This window comes from Stegodyphus dumicola, chromosome 11, assembly GCF_044657685.1.
Source record: "Stegodyphus dumicola isolate Sdum_Otavi_A_Nest chromosome 11, ASM4465768v1".
NCBI lineage: Eukaryota > Metazoa > Arthropoda > Arachnida > Araneae > Eresidae > Stegodyphus > Stegodyphus dumicola.
In genome coordinates, this window is record NC_140778.1 from 154,223,356 (window position 1) to 154,242,606 (window position 19,251).

Below are 19,251 nucleotides of genomic sequence, written 5' to 3' on the forward strand. Positions count from 1 at the left end.
TTGTATCAATTGGCATGCAGAACCAATATTTTGCATTTTTGCACTTAACAAAACAAGCATATCTTAAGAATTTCCGATACATAGTCTCGCGCGCTGGAGATAATTTTTTTTTTTTTTTCTGCACAAAGTTGCCATTTCTCGCTTTGATATCATTACGCTTGTCAATCAAAAAATCGTTAAAGTTTTACAGAATATAAAATAGATAATAAAACAAATTCCAATTTCCAAATCTGGGCTTCCAGATGCCCATATTCGAATGGAGAACTAAAATTCGGTCATTCAAAATTTGGTGTCTCTAGGTAGCGTTGTTTTCTTACAGTACGAGAAATATACATACATTCATGCAGATTCTTCATTATTTAATTTCTGTTAATATAATGAATTTCTCTCTCTTTTCAAATTGTTGGCAACAATTTGAAAAGTGAAACACCGTTTTATAGTGGACGAAACAAAATGCCAAAACGAAATAAATAGCCCTTCGGGCTAATAATACTTTTATTTCGATTCATACGAAAAGATGAAGTAGATATTTTTTAATGAAAATAAAACAATTTTTTTTTTTTTTTTACTTTTTCCTTGTAACGTGTATGAAACATTACTGTATTTCCAATGTTTTTTAACATTTATTTACTAAAGATGAATGAGCTTCACAACAAATAATATTATTTTAAGAATTTCAACCTGAAGAAAGAAAGCTTTTTGTTTGTTGCCAGAATCAATAAAGTTTTATAAAAGCTGTCATAGGTAAAAAAACGAATTTATAGTTTTGAAATGCATTCTAAAATTTTTTAGTGCTAGAAATCAACTATTTAGTAATACGTAGTCTTAGTTATAAATAGCCTCAAAAGGATTATTATTTTAAATATTAAACAGTCTTTACAATGCTTAACTAAGGTTCCGAATTTATTGTTAAACAGGTTCCGAATTTATTGTTAAATTTAGTATTGTTAAATTTATTGTTTTATAGTCAGTTATTACGTTTTTTAAAAATAAAATACAATATTTTTTTTTAATTTTGTAGAGACATTAGATATTTTATGGAAACAGGCAAGATAAAAAATTAGCACGCTAGGAAGGCGGGAGAAATACCTTAGAATTTAATTAGGAAATTTTTACTAAGCTCTAATAAATACATAGCAGCACTTGTTGATAAATTTTATTTGTAAATAAGAGCCATTCGTGCTAAAATTATCACAGTCCTTTCTGCATTCACAGGAAATGAAAGTATTGTTTCATAATTAAAAGCTTCCAGTTAAAATTTATTAGAAGAAAATTTTTATTTAAATTTATTAAAATGTCTCGTCTATTTTTATAAATTAATTTCAATGATCAAAATTATTTCTTTTAAAATTAATTTGAGTCGTTTTCTCCCTTTCTGTTGACAGTTTTCTCAGATTTTGAGAAGGGCTAACAGGAAGGAATAACTTTAATGTAATGACGGAATATTACATGAATCACATATATTTCCTAATCTGGTTTTTGAACAAGTCTTACTTGGAGTGAGATATTTATCTGCACTCTTTATCAAATTAAAAAAATAAAATTAAAATGCCTGTTAAATTAAAAATATATATTTCCAAATAATATCACTTAAAATAAAATAGCTGCGAAACACTGCCTTTATCAATTTTTTGAGTTGTAAAGCTTGAGAGAATTTTTAACGCAAACGATTTGTACGTACATTTTTTAGGCGATTTTCATTGTAATTATAGAAATATTTTACCTCAAATTTTTGTATTTTAAATATTAGATTTGGTAACTCTTATTCGTCATTATCTTTCTACAGCGTTATTTCGAAGATAATAAAGCCTTTTTAGTACCAGAACAGGTATTTTATACCATTCCTTTTGCTTTCTAAAGTCCAAGGAGTGTTGTTGTAGGTTGAAATTAGGACAGTCCACTTTTTGAAAGTTCCAAAAGAGCAAAAATCCATGAGGCAATTATGAGGTGAATTAGTAGGAATATAAGCGAAAGGTACGGATCTTGATACCCGTTTCTTGCACCATTTTTCCAGAAAATAAACATTGAATTTTGACGTGTGGCTGCTTCTTTTGTCTTGACCTGTTGAACTGATTGATGGAATTGCGGATAAACAGAAATAATTTCATATTTGAAACTTCTGTATAAAATATGTTACTGATAACATATGCAATTGATTTTAGCATTTCTATCCACTATTTTTAATTTTCCTTTATATACCGGCAACAATCATAAATTCCATTGAGAAGCAATCACTTCAAATTAATTGCTCTTTTGTCAGAACAAATGATATTTTATATTCTGAATAGAATTTTTCTTTAATGTTTCTGCATTTATGTATTGTTTTTCGTATTGTATAGTAGTTTGCAAGCTCACCACTTTTCGGATTCTACAAACCTCTTCAAGCGTCAGTACTCTCAGCTAAGTGCATCCGAAAAATCTAAAGAAAAACCAGCCGGAAATCTTTTCAGCGAAAAAGTACAATCAGGAAAGAACACAGACCCAGAAGAATTTAATGAAGCAGTCGCCTGGCTCCGTGATGCAAAAGTTCAAAAATTCCACCGAACTATCATTCAACACATCGATAAAATTAAAAAAGCGAAGTGAACCTTTGAAAAATTAACTGCAGGATTTCAAGCAGCTATGTACCCTGTACAGATCGCAGAAAATGAAGATTAGATCTTATTCCCCCTTCCCAATTCACGCAGAAAATTGCTGGACTTTTATTTTCTAAAATTCCTTCAATCCTCGCTTAAAACAGCTCCTGCTTTCAAGCAGCTTCTCGAAGGGTTAGTTCTTGGGAGGGTGACCTCTCACGTCACTGGCCCTGACCAATCACTTTCAACTGAGGACTACTGCAACTACTTTCTACATTTCACTTTCTACTACTACTGCAACTACAGAGAGGACTTTCTTATTTTTACATTGCAGTATCAGAATGCTCGACCTCGTGACTTCGTTTTTTCGCCTTCGGGTGAGGTGCTCATGCACCGCTGATCTAAGAAACTACAAGCGAATGGCCTACGCCGCATGTAGCTTAAAACTACCGCAAATGTAGATTAAAACCCGTGGTGATTGTCACCTACAGTGAGAACGATGACTCTGATTCTTCCACCTCCTTATACTTCTGAAGCTGTCCTGATCACCGAAGCTCAGGACTTCACTTCTCTTTTTCTTTTACAAAGCTATCTCAACTGAAGAAGCTTCATTTTTGGACTTTTTGCACCCTAAGGGGACTGAATCAGGAATCTAGGAAGAGCAGGAGTAGTGCATCTTCCGCTGGTGTAATAGCAAACCGCACATTGAGTTGATCAATGTTAACGAATTTCGCTTAGTGCGCATGCTCATTGGCGTGGTAGGAAATAAATACTGGCGACTAAGCATAAGCATAAGCAACCCTGCACAAGTCTGTTCGTCATGTAGAACTTATCGACTGTTTACAATACTATGGAAATTTGTTTCTGTTTATTTCATTTGCTTCTGTTTCATTTCAGTTTGGTTTATTTTGTGCATAAACATTACATTTAATATCAGTTATTTATAATAATTTCTTTGACTTTAATTTAGTGATTTAAACTGGATTTATTCCTTAATTTGTTAAAATATATACGAATGAAACGTATGTCAAATACTCTATCGCTTTTATTCACCAAAAGTATAATCAATAAATATTCAGCTAATTATATTTTGCAATGTTTCCCGTTTTGTAATCCTTCTTAAACCAAAATTTGCTAATTTACAATCGGTATTTACACGCTAAGTAACGAAACAACTTACAAACTAACAAGTTTTAAAAATCCGAACTGTTTACGCTCAGATAACAGAAAATCAACAATATTCCGTATTTATCCTGTTTTAAAATTGCGCCAAATTCACCTCTGGGCATGCGCAGAGTGCGAAATTCGTTTAACATTGATCAACTAAATGTGCAGTTTGCATTTACGCCTCCCTCTGCATGCCAGAATAAAAGCTAATGAACTGACGTCTTTTCATTGCAGTCATTTAAACAGATTCAAGATCCATCTGTTGTGGCAACATTTTTCCGTTTTTTTTCTTTTGTCTGTATAAATAGTTCTCATAAAGAATTCTGCAGCGCGTTCTGCGTTTCGTGATAAGTTATGGCGAAAGAAAATGTATATTATTTTTTTTCGGCATTTCTGATATTCAAATAGGCATTCATTACTTTGTTTTCAGTTGGCATTGAGCAGTTTAACGATTTTGCAACTCTTCCTTGACTTTTTTTTTATTATTTTCTTTTAATATTAAGAATTTTACCTTCTACAAACATTAGGTATTTTTTGAAATGGGAAGAGTGAGAAATTAGCATGGGCATTTTCGTGGTTTTACCCATGTGCAGCGTGTAGAGTAGAGAGGTGCAGCGTTTAGAGGCAATGCGAACCAGGTTTATTGGAATGTCCTCCGCGAAGGCACCCCCTACCTTAGTCAGATAGCCCTCGAATGTTTTGCCCCAATCAAATAAACCAAACTTTGCTCCTATCCATTGATTGAAAACCTTTAGTTTAGACTTTCAGAATTCAGATAATTTTCATTACTTACACTAGACCAGGCATGATCAAGCTTCAGATTAATCGGAGACGCGAGCTGGAAAGCAGAAATTTCCTCAGCCATCATAAATTCGGTATATATTGGCTTCCCTGCTCCGCGAGACTTCACCGCAATACAGATTCTCTCTTCTCTCAGAACCAGGCACAGAGGTTCAACATTCGCCCTCGCACCTCGGAGAGAGAGAGACGCACCGCCTGGGACACGTCGCCCTGACGGCACTGGCCGTCGGTTTGCTACCCAAGAGCCCTACTTCCCGGGCTACTAGAACCACACCGCTGTAGGACTTGCCAGACCACGGGGCCGGCCAATAAGTGACCTTTCCGGGGCCTTTAGAACCACCAAGTTCATAAATTTTATACCCCCGTGGCCGAGACTGCTGCAGTACAGATCCTAGCCGTAGCTCCGCAGAATTCTCTACGTCAACCTCCGGGAGGATTCGGCATATATATATGTGTGTGTGTATGTGTCAGATAAAAAATATGTGAATCAACATTATAATTTAAACTAACGGTAAAACATTAATTCTCCCTCTCTAGTCTAAAAATCGCAATAACTTCTCTGAATTGCGTCATTTCTAGTTCATTCTATGGCCTGCGCAGCTCTGATGACATAATAATTGGGAACTGAAACGACCATTGTAAACCAAAACTTTTCTCTTCGCGTACTTCTATCTTTCATAACTACGCACTTCAGCTTCTGTCTGTGCTGTGCTTGCACGCAATTTTGCTATGCTGTTTCCTATTGCGAAAATATCAATAATGTAAATGTTCTTGAACAGAGACGACTAGGGTGTAAGGTAATCTGTGGCCACATAATATCAGTTGGAAATAAAAGTGGAATTAAAATCGCCTCAACTGAACTCAGCACAATAGCAGACGACGCAATCAGAATACATCCTCTTTAATATAGGATAACTACGCATCAACAGTGCTCCGTCTTTTCTTTGCTTTTATTATGATATATATCTATATCTATATATAATTGAAAAGCTAGTAAGTACTGTGCAGTAAGACCTATTTGGTCTTAAAATTTTTTTGCGCTGTATGCTGCAGAAATAATGAAACAATAAGAAGAAGAATTGTAGTGAGCTCCCCCAAAAATTACCAGGAGCTGTGGTTCCAAGAAATAGTACAACACAGTATTTTTTAAAAAAACAATGACATTGAAGGGTGAAAAATTAGGCTACACGCGAAATAAAATGTCGAATATAAAACACAGTTAAAATCAATCGTTGGAAACATGTGAACGGCAAAAAATACAGTAAAAACCTATCAATGTGATAAGTGAAAAGTTAACACATATAAAAAACCGATCGACGGAACAAGTTAAAACAAAATTAAAACATATGAAAAACATAAAATTACAAGAATTATAAAAAATTATAAAGCGGAAAATGGTAAATTAGCCTAATTCGATCTCCAACCTGGCTTTTCAAGGGAAATTTCAGTTGGACGTCAAACCAAGCTAACACCATTACGCGTTTCGCCGAAACAGACGATTGAAACTCTTGTGCGACGAAAATTTTTTTTAAATAATATGAATTGTCCCAAAAAATCTTTTGGAGCTTCAATTCTCTGTTCCAATTTCCCGATGCGTCCGCAAAAAAATGACACTTTAAGGTGTAAAAAATGTAAATGCAACTCCGATGTACAACTAAAATAAAAATAAAAATAATATAAATAGCGGTCTGCTATTAGTCAAACTATACAATAACGTACGGGCTGGACCTGCTAGCTTAAAAAATTAAACCCTTATGAATTTTATAGAACTGAAATTAAATTTAAATGAAAACAAACGCGGTAGATATATATATATATATAGAGAGAGAGAGAGATACATACCGAATCCCCCTCATCATTTTCTTTCCCAAATTGAACGACTTTTTATTTGAAACCAATACTGTTTTGTTTCGTTTGGCAGGAGCCATTATTTACTATTAAAAGGAACACTAGATCAACCGTACTTCAGCTAAAGCAAATGCTGTTTACTAAACTCTTCGATATTCAGTTCAAAATCACGGCTTCAAATAACTGCAGAAAGAGATACCATTGACCATTACTCCTAATCCCGGGATTTCATTCGTGTCGGATGCGTATTCGTATCCCAAATTATGTTCCTCTTTTCTCGAAACCCTAGAATAACATTCTTGTGCGCATTTGCTGTGAATACAACCCACTGTCTTTACAGAATTATTTACTCCCTCGCATCCCCCCCCCCACATATCAGTGGACCAATGCTAGAAAGCCTCTGGAAAATCTCCGAATGAACGACTTCAGGAGATAATAGCATCAAGGGCGCGTGTTATATCGCAAATATACTGTTACGAGTTTGAAATATTTCTTTCTTTGAACTTTTGTGGCAACGCTGCCCAAGCGCGAGTAGAGATCGTCTAGGCAACGAGGAAGAGAGTTTCACTCTCGACCTATGCCGTCATTAAGCAAAGATACTTTTGTTCTCGGTACGAAACAATGTAACTGTAATATCTGTAATTGTAAATAATTCTGTTCATTAAAGTTTGTGTTGCAAAACTAACTTACAGTCTACTAATTCGACGGATACACGTAACATATACCTTAATATAAAAAACATGCATTTTGAAATTACAGGTACGCTTTATACACCAGTCAGCGTTATACGCCAGAATATGCAGTATATGTATATACACATTTGATCCTGACGATTACAGAAAAAATGTTAGGTCCACAGCTAGGTGTTATAACAGTTTGCATATTCATAATTTCGTAGTTCCACTTCTACTTGCTTTTTTAGTTATGCTGGGTACATACCTACGTACATGCATACAAACGTTACGAAAAATATCCCTTTAGAATCCCTTTCAAATCCATTTGTTAATAGATTTTTGGGAAAAGAGTACTTTAATTACGACTGTACGTACAGACGTTGAGCAAAAAAATTGTCGAAATTGATTCGAGACTGATCCATCCGCTGAGATGATGTAAGGTTTATCATAAGTTTATAACAGTTATTTTTAAGTTAAAGCTCCTTTCCTATCTCTCCTAAATTCAGCTTACAATCTTCTTACCAGAATATGCTTTTAGAATTGCGTTTAATACAAATGAGACTGAGTAGTGTTTAAGTTCCTCTGACTTCGGAGAGAGCCGCTGACTGAGTTCTGCTGATTTCGGTTCCGCCGGGAGAGGTTAGGTTATTTAATTACGGCAAAGCCTCGAGGGCTATCTGCCTAAGGGGAGGGATGCCTTCGTGGAGGACTTTCTAACGGAAACTGGCTCGTATACACGTTACACATGGGGAAAACCACGAAAACACCCATGCAGCCAACCCGTTCGCTGGATTCGAACCTCGGACCGAACTACCAGTGTTCAGCGACTTTACCGCTCGGCCGCTGGTGGGCCTCCGCCGGGAGTGAGAAGCAGAGTTTCTGACTAGCGCGCGTTTGCTTTTTTGGCCACATCTCTCTAAGCTGTTAAAACGCAGGGCTGTATTAGCGGCCTTTGATAGCTTCGCTAGGTAATTCGATATTTAGGGACCACCTACTTAGAACTGTCCCCCCGGGGGTCGACGTAGAGAACTCTGCGAAGCTACTGGCTAGGATCTGTACCTAGGCAGTCTCGGCCACGGGGGATAAAATTTATGAATTTGGTGGTTCTGAAGCCCCTGGGAAAGGTCACTTATTGGCCGGCCTCGGGGACTGGCATGTCCTGAGCGGTGTGGAACCGTAGCCGGACGGCTTGTTCCCCTCGGTTTGCTGGGTAACGGCCCACTGCGACGGGCTCGCCCAAGCGACTGGCAGGAGCAACTTGACGACCGGTGCTGCCTGGTGTCTTATCTAGGTGGTGCGCTGCTCCCTTGGATGGGTAATAGTGGAGGTTGAACCTCCACAAAGTGCCCGAAGTGGGAGTGGACCCGTAATGTGATTGAGTTCCAAGAGGCGGGACAGCCAATATTGTTGGTGTTGGTGTTGTTACTTAGAATTGTGTTAGCTTCGGCTAAATCTTCTCAGCTAGTCATTTGTTAAGTTCTCATTCCTTATCATTTTGAGTTTAAGCCAAAGTGTGCTTAACTCAAAATGATGCCAAGCCAAGGCTTTGTGTAGGTCCTGAGAAAGTTCCATCTGTTATTCCTTATTTTGAGCAATAAAGGGTAATTAAACCTTTGTGAGTTTTACGTTTCTGTTACTGAACTTAAACGATTATTCGCTTAGCTGTTCACGAGGTTCCTCCATACTTAGTTATCAGATAAAAGGGGAGGAACACCACAATACGATACCCGAAATTATTCACGATTGCAATATTTTCCTTATTTTCTTGAAGGAGGAAAAACGTACTAGCAAATTACATTCTTATGCATTTCTTATGTTGCAAGTTTCAATAAACTGCAGAGAATTCGATAAACGTTATTAAAATTACGAGTAGAATTTGATACGAAATCGATTTGTCCGAAAGTTACGTTAGAGCTAAATTAAAACGGCCACTTTTAATTCTTTCAAAAGAGCATTTTTTTTTTTTTTTTTTTTTTTTTTTTTTTTTTTTTTTCCATGCTTCCGTCCTTTAAAAATCGCTTATTTCAAATATAAAAGAATAACTTTGTAGAGACAATAGGTTATTTGGAAGCAGGAGAGATGAAAAATAAGCAACATGTAGCATCTAAGGTCTTGATAAGTTTATCAACCAGTTATTTTATGTTAAACTGTTTTCCAGTCTTCTTCATTTGCCATTTTCCTGCCAGAAAGTAAATTTCTAATTCGCGCGACATTCAAATGAAGTAGAGAGGAGAGAGTATTTAAAGGAAGGTTTCAGAAAGTAGAATCAGAGCGAAGGTTGTAAAGACATTAGGTTATTTTGAAGCAGGAGAAATGAAAAATGATCAATGCTCTCGCTGGGACACGAACCACGCACTTCTCGAATACTCGCCGAGCGTGCTGCCCACTACACCACGAAGGCCTGTTAAGAAGGTGGGAGAAATACCTTATATACTCCGCCTTTTAACTGGCGACTGGGGATTAGAGGACGCAGTCGCCAAATCCTGGTGGTGGGAAATCATCATCTACCACCTGTTTAGTTCGGACTCCACCGCACATTCATTACAGAATTTTTTGAAACAAGGAAATCAAAGAATTGAGCAATGCCCTGGCCGGGACTCGAACCAGGGACCTCTCGAATACGCACCGAGCGTGCTTACCACTACCCTCGAAGGCATTCTAAAAACGCGGACGCAGAAGAATACGAAACTTTAAAACATAATTTTTTTTCAAGAACACCCTATGTCCAGGAGGTGAGTTTAAAGTATTTAAATTTATGTCAACTATAAGAGAAATCTTTTTAAAAGTGATTAAAGGATGAAAATGAATGCATTTGTGTAATTGACTCCAATAATTGAAACTAATAATTTGAAAACATTAAAAAAATTCTAAAGAAGCGAACTTTTATAAAGTCATAAAAACTTTATAAAAGTTCGCTTCTGACAGAGTTTCTGACAACATTTCAGAAAAGGACTTCGGAAAAGTAAAGTTCCTATTACTTATGAATAGACGTAAGTAAGGACACATTACTCAAAAGTGATAATATAACTCAAATTACAAAAAATAAGCATTATTATTACTTTTGAATACTGCGTTAAGTAACAAATTATTATTGGATATGAACATAACTTATTTCTTGACTTAGGAAGTTGCAGGCATAATAATTTTTTTTGAGGGGATGAAAAATGAGCAATGCCCTCGCCGGGACACGAACCACGGACCTACCTCTCGAAACGCGTCGAGCGTGCTGACCACTACACCACGAAGGCATGCTAAGAAGGTGAGAGAAATACCTTGTATACTCCCCCTCTTATAGGGCGACTGGGGATAACGGGACCCAATCGCCGAATCCTGGTGTTGGAGAATCATCATCCACCACCTTTTTTAGTTCGGGCGCCACTGTAGAGACATTAAGATTTTTTTAAAGAGATGAAAAATGAGCATTGCCCTCGCCGGAAACTAGAACCACGAACCTCTCGAATACGTGTACTGACCACCACGAAGGCATGCTATGAAGGCGGAAAAATATTCTATAAAGTATCTAAAATTACTTTACATTTCATGTTTGTTATATGTATCACAAACACTGCAAATATTTATGCTTTTAATTAACAATACTGCGGGTCTTCAGTAGTTTCATATATAAGATATTGATTTAGTAATCTAAAGATTAAAACTTTTATTTTCTGCTTAGAGATGATTCTCATTTTTCTTGTTGTTTTCAGTTAAAATTAATTTTTTAAAAAATGGGAATTTTTTAATTTATTTATCGCGAAGTACGCAATTACTAAACTTTCTTGCTACTACTGGAAAATTAAATTTTTTGAATATCTCTTGCAAGAATAATTTCGGAAAGAAATGAGAGACTTTTATGACAATAGATACATTTGCGTACACGCAATAAATGTCTATTACATTATAAATAACTAAATCATTTCCATTACTACTGGCATAATTAAACACTTTTTGGATTGCATCATATAAATTCAAAAGCATTTTCAACAACAGAGTTTCCAATTAGAAGTGCTTTCTAATTTCAGATCAATGTTTTCTTTAAGCTGCACATGTCCGATGTCAACACTTCTTTTTAAAGCTGCTCACGAGTGCTTTTGCATTCTGGGTATTCAGTTTCCTGTAGGATATCGAAATATAAATATTTCATGATTAACCAGTTACGTGCAGCTGTTTTGTTTCTACAGCATGCATTTAAAAAAATTATTAATTAAAGGAAATATCTATTTAAGATGAAAGGATACCTAAAGCCATCAGATTTTGAATAAATTAATTCTCTACCCAAACATGTGTACTTGGAAGCCCGAATATTGAATTTCAAATTTGTTTTATTACCTATTTCTTATTTTGTAAAACTTCAAAGAATTTTTGATTAACAAACTCAACGATTTCCAAACGAGCAAAGGCAACATTGTACAGGAAAAAAAAAAAAAAAAAATTATGTCCAGCGCGCCAGACTGTCTATCGGAAATGTCTGTGCTGTTCTTAAATATTTTGTGATATTGCTGTTGAATTGAATCTTATGTATTTTAAATGCGTAGATCGTTATATTTAATAAATAAAAGGTAACTCACAAAACGTTAAAAAAACGCTCTTTTGGGCGTAATACAAAATCTAAAAGCTTTCAGATTTCTTAAAGGATTTCTTTCTTCTAAAAGGGGCTACATTAGTCTCAAAATGGGATTTTGCGCTGGTTACCGATAAATGGCGTATTGCTTTTCAAATTGTTGTCACCAAATATTATCACCCCGTACTATTTTTAATAAAATTAAATAATAAAGAAGTTGCATGTATGTATATTCCTCGGAATGTGAAAAAACGAAAGCAGAGCCATCTAATTTTAAATAACGTAATCTTCCCCCACCACCACCTTCCACCACACTTGGCAGACGGAATTTTGAGTATATCCCTCGGAATGTGAAAAAACGAAAGCAGAGCCATCTAATTTTAAATAACGTAATCTTCCCCCCACCACCTTCCACCACACTTGGCAGACGGAATTTTGAGTATATTCCTCGGAATGTGAAAAAACGAAAGCAGAGCCATCTAATTTTAAATAACGTAATCTCCCCCCACCACCTTCCACCACACTTGGCAGACGGAATTTTGAGTATATCCCTCGGAATGTGAAAAAACGAAAGCAGAGCCATCTAATTTTAAATAACGTAATCTTCCCCCCACCACCTTCCACCACACTTGGCAGACGGAATTTTGAGTATATTCCTCGGAATGTGAAAAAACGAAAGCAGAGCCATCTAATTTTAAATAACGTAATCTTCCCCCCACCACCTTCCACCACACTTGGCAGACGGAATTTTGAGTATATTCCTCGGAATGTGAAAAAACGAAAGCAGAGCCATCTAATTTTAAATAACGTAATCTCCCCCCCACCACCTTCCACCACACTTGGCAGACGGAATTTTGAGTATATCCCTCGGAATGTGAAAAAACGAAAGCAGAGCCATCTAATTTTAAATAACGTAATCTTCCCCCCACCACCTTCCACCACACTTGGCAGACGGAATTTTGAGTATATTCCTCGGAATGTGAAAAAACGAAAGCAGAGCCATCTAATTTTAAATAACGTAATCTTCCCCCCACCACCTTCCACCACACTTGGCAGACGGAATTTTGAGTATATTCCTCGGAATGTGAAAAAACGAATGAAGAGCCATCTAATTTTAAATAACGTAATCTCCCCCCCCACCACCTTCCACCACACTTGGCAGACGGAATTTTGAGTATATCCCTCGGAATGTGAAAAAACGAAAGCAGAGCCATCTAATTTTAAATAACGTAATCTTCCCCCCACCACCTTCCACCACACTTGGCAGACGGAATTTTGAGTATATCCCTCGGAATGTGAAAAAACGAAAGCAGAGCCATGTAATTTTAAATAACGTAATCTTCCCCCCACCACCTTCCACCACACTTGGCAGACGGAATTTTGAGTATATTCCTCGGAATGTGAAAAAACGAAAGCAGAGCCATCTAATTTTAAATAACGTAATCTTCCCCCCACCACCTTCCACCACACTTGGCAGACGGAATTTTGAGTATATTCCTCGGAATGTGAAAAAACGAAAGCAGAGCCATCTAATTTTAAATAACGTAATCTCCCCCCCACCACCTTCCACCACACTTGGCAGACGGAATTTTGAGTATATCCCTCGGAATGTGAAAAAACGAAAGCAGAGCCATCTAATTTTAAATAACGTAATCTTCCCCCCACCACCTTCCACCACACTTGGCAGACGGAATTTTGAGTATATTCCTCGGAATGTGAAAAAACGAAAGCAGAGCCATCTAATTTTAAATAACGTAATCTTCCCCCCACCACCTTCCACCACACTTGGCAGACGGAATTTTGAGTATATTCCTCGGAATGTGAAAAAACGAAAGCAGAGCCATCTAATTTTAAATAACGTAATCTCCCCCCCCCCACCTTCCACCACACTTGGCAGACGGAATTTTGAGTATATCCCTCGGAATGTGAAAAAACGAAAGCAGAGCCATCTAATTTTAAATAACGTAATCTTCCCCCCCACCACCTTCCACCACACTTGGCAGACGGAATTTTGAGTATATTCCTCGGAATGTGAAAAAACGAAAGCAGAGCCATCTAATTTTAAATAACGTAATCTTCCCCCACCACCTTCCACCACACTTGGCAGACGGAATTTTGAGTATATTCCTCGGAATGTGAAAAAACGAAAGCAGAGCCATCTAATTTTAAATAACGTAATCTTCCCCCCACCACCTTCCACCACACTTGGCAGACGGAATTTTGAGTATATTCCTCGGAATGTGAAAAAACGAAAGCAGAGCCATCTAATTTTAAATAACGTAATCTTCCCCCCACCACCTTCCACCACACTTGGCAGACGGAATTTTGAGTATATTCCTCGGAATGTGAAAAAACGAAAGCAGAGCCATCTAATTTTAAATAACGTAATCTTCCCCCCCACCACCTTCCACCACACTTGGCAGACGGAATTTTGAGTATGAAACTTGTTTTATTATTCATTTCATATTTTGTAAGATTTTAATTAATTTTTGATGAACAAACTCAATAATCTGAAAGCGAGCGATGGAAGGGAAAAGTTTTTATCTCCAGCTCGCGGAACTTTTGCCATTCGGAAAAGTGTAACATATTTATCTTCCAATTCTTATCATATTTTATTACAACATCTTTCAATTTTAATTAACAAATTCGGCGCTGTGAGTGCAATGTGTTGCTGCAGCCGAAAAATAAAATAGTTTTATCTTCCATTATTTAGAATGTTGTCTTTCAGTCCTAAGATAATTTGAAATTTAATCTGGAAGTTTATTGAGTAATAAACTAAGCGCTTTGAAAGCAATAAACACAGTTCTTAAGAATATTTTTCTACTTTTTAATGTGATTGATAAAATGAACATATATCAAAACAATCATATGTCTATGTTTCAAATTTTTTAACTAAACTCACTAGCTGGATTAATAACACTAAATATATGGCAACACTCAACACTGCATTTGGAATTAAATTTTGTGATTTTGCTGTTGAACTGTATGTGGCGTTAGTGCATAAAAATTGATATTTAATAATAAAGCTAAAAAGACAAAAAAAAATGTTTTATTTGGAATGAAGGCAGGAGCAGACTTGCAGACTACGAGCTTAGCAAGATTATAAAAAACTAAACAAAACTTATCTGAACGACCGTTAAATCAGAAGAATTTCAAATTTTTAGAATTTTATACATATTTATTCTTGAGTAACGAAATAAAGGATTTTTTTTTAATTCGAGTTCTTTGATTTTTCGTAAACAGTATAATTTCTGATGATCTTTTATTTTTAAATATGCTGCTATGTAAAATTATGTAATTAATGAATGTAAATATTGAATGTAAATATTTCATGATTAACCAGTTAAGTGATTTAATTTTTCCGCACACATATAATTTCTGAAGCTCTTCCCTATTTTGTTCTGTGATTTCGTGAGCCAGAATTTTAAACATCAATTTATAAAAGTTTCTCAATATTAAATATAAACTCATAAAACATTTTGGAACATTTTTCGATAATTTTATGCAGTCTCAAACTTAATGGATGCTTTACTAATTTTTAATACATTAATTTTCATCTTTTCTGCAGCCTATTCTTTTCTTAAATAATTAGTACTGCTTCGATTCGCCGATATAAAACCCACAGTTCTAATTATTAAACTTAAAAAAGGCAAACAATTTTACAGAAGCAAAGTTACAGAAACATTTCATTTTATGTATTTGTCACTATGAAATCTTCCTAATGCAGAGAATTTCTAAATTTCTCTCCCATGTAGAATTAACTTTACATTCTATGAGATTTAAAATGAAATAAATGTAATTACTTTTTCTTAATGTTTCGATTTCAGTAAAAATACCCTATTTTGAAACTTTCTTTCTTTTTTTTCTTGTTAAGAATATTTCAAGGTAAACGGAATTTGTAAATTGTGTGTTCCCACGTGAATATATACAAATATAACTTTTTATGAATAATTGGTGCTTGAATTAAATACAGTTTTTATTTCAAGCTAATATAAGCAATAATAGCATTATATGTTCTAAATTTTAATTCAGTGATAACGTAAGTATAATAATGCAATTTTAAATAAAGCAAATTAAAACTCTAATTTTTTTATGTGTTAGAGTTTCTCGAAGAAATGGTCATTTGAACATGTCCATTTTATATATCTTTTGAAGACATTAATTAGAGATATAGTATTGCATTCATAGAGGATTTTTAGTCCAAAGGGATTTCAGTCCCGAAGGACTATTGCTTTCGTTTTGGCATTTTGCGTCGGACTCATAAACGTCGGTTCACTTTTCAAACTGTTGCCACAAAATGTTAGAGTCCTGCATTATATTTGAAGAAATTAAATAATGAAAAATCTGCATAAATGATTGTCTATTTCTCGCATTGTGATAAAACAATGGTACATAGAGCCCTCCAATTTTGAATGACGAAATCCTACTGCGAATATGGGCATCTGAAATCCCAAATTTGGAATTTGTTTTATTATAGATTTTATATTTTGTAAAACTTTAACGAATTTTTGATTTACAAACTCAATGCTTTAAAAGCGAGAAATGGCAACGTTATATAGAAAAAAAATACTTTTATCTCCAGCTCGCGAGACTGTGTATATCGGAAATTCTAAAGATATGCTTAATTTAACATTATTTTGCGATATTGCTTATGAACTGAATTTTATGGTTTAAGTGCAAAGAACATTATATTTAATAAATAAAGGTAACACTCAAAACGTTAAAAAAACGCCCCTTCGGACGTAATTTAAAATCTGAAAAATTTCAGTTTTTTTTTTTTTTTTTTTTTTTTTTCTGAGCCCGAAAGGAAAGTTAGTCCGGAATGGGATATTAGACTGGAATCACTACAAATGGTATATCACTTTTCAAATTGCTGCCATCAAATATCATAGCCTTTTTTATACTTAAAGGAACTAAGTAACGGAAAATTTTCATGAATGTAAGCATGTTTCTAGCATTGAGAAAAAACAACGGTACCTAGACCCATCAAAATTTGAATATCGTAGCCCTCCCACCCGAATATGGGCACCGTGTGGCCCGAATTTTGAATTTCGAATTTGTTTTATCACCTATTCCATATTTTGCAAAACTTAAACGAATGTTTGATTAAAAAACTCAACGATTTCAGAACGAGCAATGGCAACACTGTACGGAAGAAAACATTTTTCTCCCCAGCGCGGGAGACTGTCTATTGGAGATTCTAAAGATATGCTGTTTTTAAATATTTTGTGATTTGATGTTGAAGCAAAATTTATGTGACGTAAGCGTCAAGAATATAATATTTAATAAATAAAGTAAATGCACAAAACGTTAATAATATAAAAACAAATGTATTGTAAACCAATCTTAGTAAGAGAAAGGAATATTGATATGATAAACTGAGAAAATGCTGAAAAAAAAAACAGAAAAATGTATGCCAACACTTGCTGCATCTGAATTCTAAACGTATATTGCTATGCTGCTTTAAAAATTTGTTGTAATTTTGATTTTGAATTCTATATGGCTTAAGTGCAAAAAAATATAATGCTTAATAATAAAGCTAAAACAAACAAACAAAAAAATGGGTTAGTAAAGAAGAGCAGACTGGTAGACTGCAAGCTCAGCGAAAGCGTATAAAACCTTAATAAACCCTTTTAAGTCAGAAAGGAATTCTAAACGTATATTGCTATGCTGCTTTAAAAATTTGTTGTAATTTTGATGTTGAATTCTATGTGGCTTAAGTGCGAAGAATATGATGCTTAATAATAAAGCTAAAAAAAAGGGGGGGTTAGTAGAAAAGCGGACTGGTAAACTGCTAGCTCAGCGAAAGCATATAAAACCTTAATAAACCCTTTTAAGTGACTTTTAAACTCAGAAAAAAACCTTTCAGACTTTTTTCCTTTAACTATTAATTCATTCTCAATTTCCACATTTTATAGTAATTAATTTTATTACCTGAATTTTATTTCCATGTTCCTATCATCAGAAGTTTTCATAAAATATGTCTACTGCACATTTCATGCAATAAGAGTAATTAAAATATTGTAATTATACCCACATTGTAAGTTATCTGTTCTTTAAATTAAATACATGAATTTTTTTTTTATTTTTGAATTTACAAATATTAATTAAAGGCATAATTTTACAAATAAAGGATTTTTTATTAAATAATTTTAATTAAAGTAATTTAATAAATAAAGGTTTAATAGAGATATTTAGGGTAGAAATATTAATCGATAGCGAAATTATTGACTTACTGAAATTATTGATTTACCACTAAAGCCATGACGTTTATTAATTTACAAATATTAATTAAAGCCATAATTTTCAAATAAAGGATTTTTTATTAAATAATTTTAATTAAAGTAATTTAATAAATAAAGGTTTAATAGAGATATTTAGGGTAGAAATGTTAATCAATGGCGAAATTATTGACTTACCACTAAAGCCATGACGTTTATTCTATGGTACACTATATTCCAAGAGATATGTGGCTCACCAATTCAGCCGCATTCATCATTTACAAGATATAGGTTGCGTAACACTGGTCAGTACCGTAATGCGGTAACCATATGCAAATGCCTGCGCGAACTCACGTTGCATACTTAAAAGTCCAACCTTCTGTAAAGACAAGCCCTCTATATTAGGGTCTGCTTTGTGCCTTACTGATCTTCACTTCAAGGGAGACCATAGCTTTTATACATGAACCCGCGGTTTGTGAGGTCACGGCATTAACGTGAGAAGTTTTTTTCCGAGACTTTTCTTCTATTCCTGCCCTCCCCTTTGCTTGTGACTCCCCCGTCGATCGTGAGGCTTTGTTTCCCCTGCACCACCCCCTCTACATTTCGGTGTTTAAAGCTCACCGCTGTTGGCCAGATTGGAACACGGGACGGTATATAAATAAAATATTTCATGGCTATTTAGATTGCATCATTACATAGAAGCTGACTTAGAAGGAGCATCGGATCCAAAGGTATCGAGAAATACCAGGAACAAGTGTGCCATCTTCAAAGCAGCAGGGGAAAATAAAGGTTGTTTATTAAATTATTCTTTTTTTCCCTTTATATTCTCCACCTTTTTGTCTTCCTTTACTTTTTTTAATTCTCCATTATTAATTGAAATTTAATCTCCAACAAGGTTCAGTTGAGCTCTCCTTCAGTGACTTCTCTCCAATCAGGAAACTAGAAGATTTTAAAAAGTAGATTTTAAATAGAATATATAGTAAGAATTGGTTATTAAATTATCTTTTCTTTCATTTTTCTACATTTTGGCCTTTATTTACTTATTTAAAATTTTTCATAATTAATTAGAATTAAAATTCCAATCAGTTGAATTCTTCTTTAGTGAATTTCCTCTAATTAGAAGATTTCGAGATATTTTTTAACGAGGAGATTATAAAATTCTAACTAGCAGAAATTAGAAATTAAATAGAATATCTAGTAGAGTTGTTTAGTAAATTCTTTCTTTATTTATCTTCACTTTACATTATCCAGGTTTTCTCCTTTATTTACATTTTTTAATTCTTTCTTACTAACAAGAATTTAATCACCAACAAGTTTCAGTTGAGTTCCCCTTGAGTAAACATTCTCTAATTAGATGATTACCAGAGTTTCTCTAATTAGGAGATCGGAATATTCTAAATCGCAGG

The 19,251-nt window shown here is 34.7% G+C and overlaps 1 protein-coding gene across 1 annotated transcript in view; it reads right to left on the reverse strand.

Moving 5' to 3' along the window:
- LOC118182325 (cuticle protein 6-like) overlaps window positions 1-18,314 on the reverse strand; it is a 28,357-nt gene extending 10,043 nt beyond the window's left edge. The window contains exon 1 of the mRNA XM_035351665.2: window positions 18,044-18,314. Coding sequence (XP_035207556.1) covers window positions 18,044-18,055 — 12 coding nt within the window. The 5' untranslated portion in view covers window positions 18,056-18,314. The remainder of the gene's footprint in view (window positions 1-18,043) is intronic.
- Window positions 18,315-19,251: the final 937 nt, after the last annotated feature.